Raw genomic sequence first — 7,375 nt, 5'->3', positions numbered from 1 at the left:
CTGACTTATACACTCTCAGTCTTAACTCTTTCACAATCAGAGATGATGACAAAGGTGTGGATCTGCGTCCTGGTGGAGTTATTCTCCATGCTGGATACAATAGGTGAGGTTATTGTTTTAAATTCAGATTACTGTTTTATTAATACCTAACAACTAAAAAAAACAAAATGTATCAGTCAAATATGGTTTATTTGGTGAAGTAAATGGTAAAGACTAAAATATCTCTGCGTCTGTTACAATGATGTTTATGTATTTTATTGTTTCAGATGGATATTATCATGAGAGGCGAGGTCGGTGCATTTACAGCTCCAGAGATTTAAGTGATATGGTTTACATCGATTCATTGATTTTCAATAAGGTTGAGTACGTATGGTTTAACAGTACAGTCACCAAGTTTCAGGGCTACACTCAGTATGGCATTCATAACGCCGAGAGATTTAACAATAACACATCATCTTTACAAGGAGAGCGAGATGATGTAGATAACTTCTGTAAACGCAATGCGCAGATCAGCTACATTACTATACTTGATAAATCAGGTAAGTCATGATTTGTTTTTATAAATGACTAATTGCCATTATATTTAAAGTTATGTGATTTGAAACATGAAATAACTTGGATTAACAGAAAAGTGTATTATGGTCTGTGGTGTTGTGGTTATTTCCGCAGTTGAGCCGGAGGTCATGGTGAAGTCAGTGAAGCAGTCAGATGGATCACATCCTGCTATGTTGATGTGCAGCGCTTACAACTTCTACCCAAAGCTCATTAAAATGACTTGGTTGCGAAACGGGAGAGACGTTCATGGAGGTGTGACGTCCACAGAGGAGATGGCTGATGGAGACTGGTACTATCAGGTCCACTCACATCTGGAGTATAAACCTGAATCTGGAGAGGAGATCTCCTGTGTGGTGGAACACGCCAGCTTCAAACAGCCCATGAGCTTTAAGTGGAGTGAGTCTGATCACATTATACAGTGTTTAAAACTAAACACAAATGACCTGCTGATTATATTCTTCACTCTATGTACCCCACAGACCCCTCTGCTCATGCATCTGATAAGAGTAAGATCGCTATCGGGGCTTCAGGTCTGGTGTTGGGGATCGTGCTCTCAGCTGCTGGGTTCATCTACTACAGGAAGAAATCATCAGGACCTTACTGAAGTGAAGATCAGAGTTTAATTTTCATAACAGCACCTTAGTGATATTTTAGTTTTACATCATCAAATTAAATTACTGTATGTCTTCAACCTTCTAATAGCTCCTATAATTAATCATGTAATAATTAAACTTGACTAAACAATGACCTACTTTTTTTAGTAGTACATTAAAAGTTGTTTTTTTTATAATTGGTGGGTAGTTTGTGAATAAAACGCTATACATTCAAATTCAAACTAAGATTCAATTTGATTTGTATATCGCTTTTAACAATGGATGTTGTCACAAAGTAGCTTTACAGGAATAAAAATTTTAGATATAAAATTAAGAAAATGTTTATACCTGCATAAGTATTCTTGTCTTTTTTGGACATTTTATGTACATTCACTTATTTTTTCTTCATTCTTTTTTCATTTAGGGTTTTTATGATAATAAAAATACATTGATAATTTAAATACGCTGTATTAAATATTTACATTAATCTGAATCATTGTCTTTCTTTTTTACCTGACATCATCAGTTACCTAAGAATACTGAAGCTTTATTAAATCATTATAAGAGTGTACGAGTCAAAGGTAACACACTACTACATATACACAGCAGATGCATGCATTTTAATGCATTTGATGTACTGTGGAAGTGTACTTATTGTTTTTTCCCTTTTTAAAAAAGAACTTAAGTTAATTCATAGCAATCAAACACAAAAAAAATTGTTTTTCACATTTCACAGGCTTTCAGATTTATGCCAGCGCCAGATGATTAAACATAGTGGGGCAGTAATGATTCAATCGGTTAAGTATAATCGGTATTCATGTAATGTCACCACAAATTATATTTGACACCTCTATGTGTTCCCAAGTGAAGAAGTATAGTACTGTATAAGTTTGCTATTTTTGAACAACTAATTTTGTACTAAGTGCATTGTAGTTGTAATTAAATTATAAAAAAAATGGTTATTTATGTACTGACGTACATACCTGACACAATAATTAATGAAATTTAAATAATTATTTATTATTTAATATACTTAATATATTTTATAAGAACATTACAGCATTTTTTTTAACTGTGTTACAAATACATGAGTAATATACTATGAACATATTCTTATTGTAACAGGATCATGCTATTATAATTCTGGCCAATTTAAAATGGTAGACTAAGGTACACTTAGCGGTTAACAGTACACTAAAGGGTTTTAGGACCTTTTACAAATGCTGTTTTGCAAAATGCATTTTCTACACTATACCATGTTTTTGAAACTCATTACATCAGTAACGATGAGACAGATTTCATTCAACAGTTCAACAGATTTAATTTGCACAAGAACATACTTAAAAAAAGAACATACTATCGTTTATTTATTTTTTAACAAAACTTCAGATTGTCTTACAAACACACACAAAACTAAAATATAAACTGTTTTATGAACAAATACAGGCATCATAATTCGTGTTTACTGATCCTGCTGTGTTGATTTTAGCTGTTACACAGAGACTCTGCATTACACTTGAAGTGAAGCACATAAGATTTAACAATAACACATTAGACAATACATTCTAAAGTTTAAACTATGTACTTAATTTTAAACTACCTAACAAAAACCATGAAATTTACCTTATGCTGAGGAAAACAAATTAATAACAATATAAACTAGCGCAGCCGCTGAAGTCAAAGTAGAAGCGGAGAACAGCGTAGCCAATCAGAGACAGGCAGTCCGTATCTGTCTGTCTTTAGTTTCTGATTGGCTGGTATTGACCCTACTCTAGTCTCTGGTTGGCTGGAATAGTGGCAAAGTGGACGAGTTCTAACGCTGCTGCAGCTCTAGGAAGTGAGCTTGAATAAATGAGCTTAAATGCGCAAAAGTGAGGTTTATCGCCGCAAAAAAAATTTTTTGAAAGTGCATGCACGAGAGAGAGTAGTGCATAAAATATAAGCATAGATAACTACATTCAAATTTATCTGTATATATATATATACTGAGACTACCGTCTAATAAAATTTCTGTTTTAATGTATGCTTACTTGTACATTGAAATATTGATGAATATTTCGAACATATTTTTTAAAGATAAAAAGTTGAAATAAGTGTGCTTCGGAAATCACACTGACCTTTAACTTAAACTATAAGTATAGGTAGTTCCTATAATATATTTTTGTAAAGTATGCTATAATACAATTATTTTGAAGTATGTTTAAGGTTAAATCACAAAAATTGGTAAAAGCATGATGTTGGTATACTTTTAAAGATGGTTCACACCAGTTCTAACATGACCCATCTCATATTATTTAAATTTTATTGGTAAAACTTATTTAGAGATGTGTAACTTTAAGGAAAAAAAAGTTTATTTATTTCAGTAATTAAGTTCATATAACTTATATTATATAGATTCATTACATATAGACTGATATATGTCAAGTGTTTACAGATTGGCTTACAGATAATAAGAAACCCAAAATTCAGTATCTCAGAAAATTAGAATATTACTTAAGACCAATTTTACAGCCCTCAATACATAGTTGGGGCTCCCTTTGCATGAATTACTGCAGCAATGCGCCGTGGCATGGAGACGATTAGTCTGTGGCACTGCTGAGGTGTTATGGAAACCCAGGTTGCTCTGATAGCGGCCTTCAGCTCTTCTGCATTGTTCAATCTGGTGTCATCACATCTTCCTCTTAACAATACCCCAAAGATCCTCTATGAGGTTTAGGTCAGCCGAGTTTGCTGGCCAATTAAGCATGGGGAGACCATGGTCCTTAAACCAGGTATAAGTACTTTTGGCAGTGTGGGCAGGTGCCAAGCCGTGCTGGAAAATAAAATCAGCATCTTCATAAAGCTGGTCAGCAGAGGGAAGAATGAAGTGCTGTAAAACTTTCTGCACTCTAAAAACTGCTGGTATAAAAAACAACCCAACTGCTGGATCACTGTCGGATAGGACCCGCACTGGGTTGGTATGACCAAAGTGCTGGGTTTTACCATTTAACCCCAAATTCTGGTTGTTCATTTGACCTAACTAGTGGGTAAAATTGACACTCTTGCTAAAGCATTCTATTTGATTGTTTTCAAAATGTACACAACTTCCCATAATGTAAATAGATCACAGAATTAGAAAATGCAAATAACTAAATTTTAACAAAATTGTCAGGCAGAACCATATAATCCCAAGGTGACAATTTGTTAAATATAAAATTAATGTAACATAAACACTCTGTAAAACAATAAAACCAAGAGGCCCATGTAAACCTGATTTGAATTGCATTTATTTTTTTGCTTTTAATACAATGTTTAAACACTTTGTATATATACGTTTTTAATACAAATCTTATAATGGCCACATGACATCAAACATTCCTGTTCTTAATATTTTAAGTATTTATTTTAACTATTAGTTATTTAACTATTAGTTTACCTATTGCCATTTCATTTACTTTCAAAATGATATTAAGAACAAAAATTATACATTTTTAAAAAATATTATTTATTAAATGTGTGTGATATGGTGGTGTAGTGGTTAGCACTGTTGCCTTGCACCTCCAGGTTCGATTCCTGGCCAGGCTCGATTCCTGTCTCATGGAGTTTGCATGTTCTCGCTGTGCTTGGTGGGTTTCCTCCGGGTACTTCCGTTTCCTCCCACAGTCCAAAGAAATGCAGATTAGGCTAATTGGCATTCCCAAATTGCCCGTAGTGTGTGAAAGAGGGTGTGAGTGTGTGTATGTGTTTGTGCCCTGCGATGGATTGGCACCCTGTCCAGGGTGTGCCCTAAGTCTCCTGGGATAGGCTCCAGGTCCCCACGACCCTGAATACGGGATAAAGCGGTATAGAAGTTGAGTGAGTAATTAAATGTAGGCTAAAAAAACTGTTGAACTTTTTTTGAGGACTCATGTCCATCAATCTGGTATACAGTATGCTGGAAAAACTCCCAGATGGAAAGACACTGCTTTGTGTAGTTAACAATGACTTTGACACACACACACACACACACACACACACACTAACGTAAACACTGCTGTATAGGTACACTTAACAAGAAACGTCTCTAATGACACGAGCGCGCACACACACTAACAGAATCACTGCTGTAAAGTAAAAAATAAAACAATTAACCTGCACTTTAAAACCTTTGAAAGAATTAAGGCAAAGGGAGAGTGATTCGTTCATTTTCTACTGAGCACGTATGCGCAAATCATTGCAAAACCTCTGTACGTTATGTACAGGAAAGAGAATTGAACGGTTCTCCTCAATGAGTCATCAAGTCCTGTGTCATTTGTTCTTTTGTCACGTGACTCCCATAGACGCTATGAAGTGCAATAGATTCAAAAGAATGAACAACTCAGACTGGAAGATATAAAAGGTGAGTCACTCATTCTGTTTATTATTATATGTCCCTAGCTGCACTGTAATATTTTGATTACTGGAACTATAGACAAAATTTGTGTATGTAGACATATTGGGTGTCTTTTTTAATTGAAAATGCAACATTTTATTTTATTTTATTTCAGATCAAAAGTGTAAAATGAACTAAAGTACTCAAAAAAAAGATTTGTTCATTTTGATGAACGAGAATTAAAGTACAAAGTCACTGAAATGATTCCCACTTCCCATTACTATCTGATACCTGAGCAACAGACTCAGGCGTATTTCACGTCAGGTCCCGCCCTCACTCACGTGCTTTTTTAAATGCGTCAATAACAAAGTGAAAAAAATTCAGTATGGAAAGAATACTTAAAAAAACAGTTGACTTTATCATTTACAGTTCATGTCTATAATTTTACAGAGATTTGTATGTAGTTTAATTTTTTTTTAAAAAAAGGAAAACTACTATAAAATGTTAAAGTTATTTTCCATTAAATAAGGACTTTTTATTTACTGTGTACAAGTACAACTGAGCGTATATATCAAATTCCACCAAGCTAGGATACTTTCAGGTTGATACCAATTTGATGTTTACAGTATTGCCAGAGGTGGAAAGAGTAATAAAATTTTGTACTTAAGTAAAAGTACTGCTACTTTAGTGAACCTTTACTGAAGTACAAGTAAAAATACCCCTTTATAAAAATCTACTTAAGTAAAAGTAAAAAGTACCTCATTAAAAATTTACTTAGAGTAAAAGTTACTGAGTTTCTTTTTTTTTTTTTTTTACAGCGGGGGCGTGGGACACCCTTGCATAATAAATCTGTTCCCTTTGTTGTGCTTGAAATTAAAGTGGTCGCTTAAATATGATCAGAGGTTTGCTTCATACACCCTAAAAAATACTGGGTAAAAAACAACCCAATTTGGATTGTTTTTAACCCAGCTGCTGGGTAAATATTGGACCAACTACATGCTGGGTTAATTTAACCCAGCAAAATGGGTTATGTGTTTAACCCAGCAAAATGGGTTAAATATTCAACCCAAATGCTGGGGTTATGTAAGTAGGCCTCGCTATTTAATAGCAACATTACAAAAAGTCCTATACAGGTGCACACTACTTTAAATAGTTAATGTCAAAAATATAAAATGCCTTAAAGCACACATCAACCGCCCCAAGTAGTGTGCATTGCTCCAGAGCCTGTCCCACCAGAATGACGAATGGTCAGCGCTGGTCATTATCTCCCAACGTCAGGATGTACAGTAGGGGTACGGCCTTGACACTTCAGCCTGCTGGAGGTATTCCACCATGTTGGTTCCAACCTTAGAATGAAAGAAATAAAAGAAAACAAAAATTTTGTTATAAAGCAAAGATTAAACTGAATGAAACTATTAATTTAGTGCGTAATAGGATTGATAATAAATTTTTTTTTTTTTAAATGACAAAGCTAGGGTATAGGTAACCTGAAACTAAAACATGGAGACAGCTACTACCAAAAATAAAACAGCAAAATAAGCATGGCTTATAACCTGAAGACGGTAACAGTAATAAATGTTACATATACTGTAGTGATAATTTTTCTGTCATATGTGATTTAGGTGAGTAAACATGTCTATACAGACCTTGTATTTAACGTCATCAGCGGTGTGGAAGCTCAAAAGAGAAGACACGAAGCTGACTAAGCCGCTAAATACACCGGTGAACTTTGGGGGAGGAGCCATGTGAATCAATGTGAATCCTTTGTTTTACACTTTTTGCTTATGATAATCATTAAATTATAGCAACTGTGAAGTGAATGCTAATGTGTTTTATAGCCTAATAAAAAAAAAATCTCAATTGCAAACATGCAGTTAATACTAAAGCATAACTTGAT

The 7,375-nt window shown here is 34.2% G+C and overlaps 1 protein-coding gene across 1 annotated transcript; it reads left to right on the top strand.

Annotated features, from left to right (window-relative positions):
• LOC128530558 (DLA class II histocompatibility antigen, DR-1 beta chain-like) lies at window positions 1-1,606 on the top strand. Its single transcript, XM_053504572.1, has 4 exons — window positions 1-103; window positions 267-539; window positions 670-951; window positions 1,035-1,606. The coding sequence occupies exons 1-4, from the start codon at window positions 43-45 to the stop codon at window positions 1,157-1,159; spliced, it is 741 nt and encodes a 246-aa protein (XP_053360547.1). The 5' UTR covers window positions 1-42; the 3' UTR covers window positions 1,160-1,606.
• The last annotated feature ends 5,769 nt before the right edge of the window (window positions 1,607-7,375 follow it).

Source organism: Clarias gariepinus, chromosome 9, assembly GCF_024256425.1.
Source record: "Clarias gariepinus isolate MV-2021 ecotype Netherlands chromosome 9, CGAR_prim_01v2, whole genome shotgun sequence".
Taxonomy (NCBI): domain Eukaryota; kingdom Metazoa; phylum Chordata; class Actinopteri; order Siluriformes; family Clariidae; genus Clarias; species Clarias gariepinus.
The sequence above is the reverse complement of the archived record's forward strand: the minus strand, read 5'-3'. Positions and strand labels throughout refer to the sequence as shown.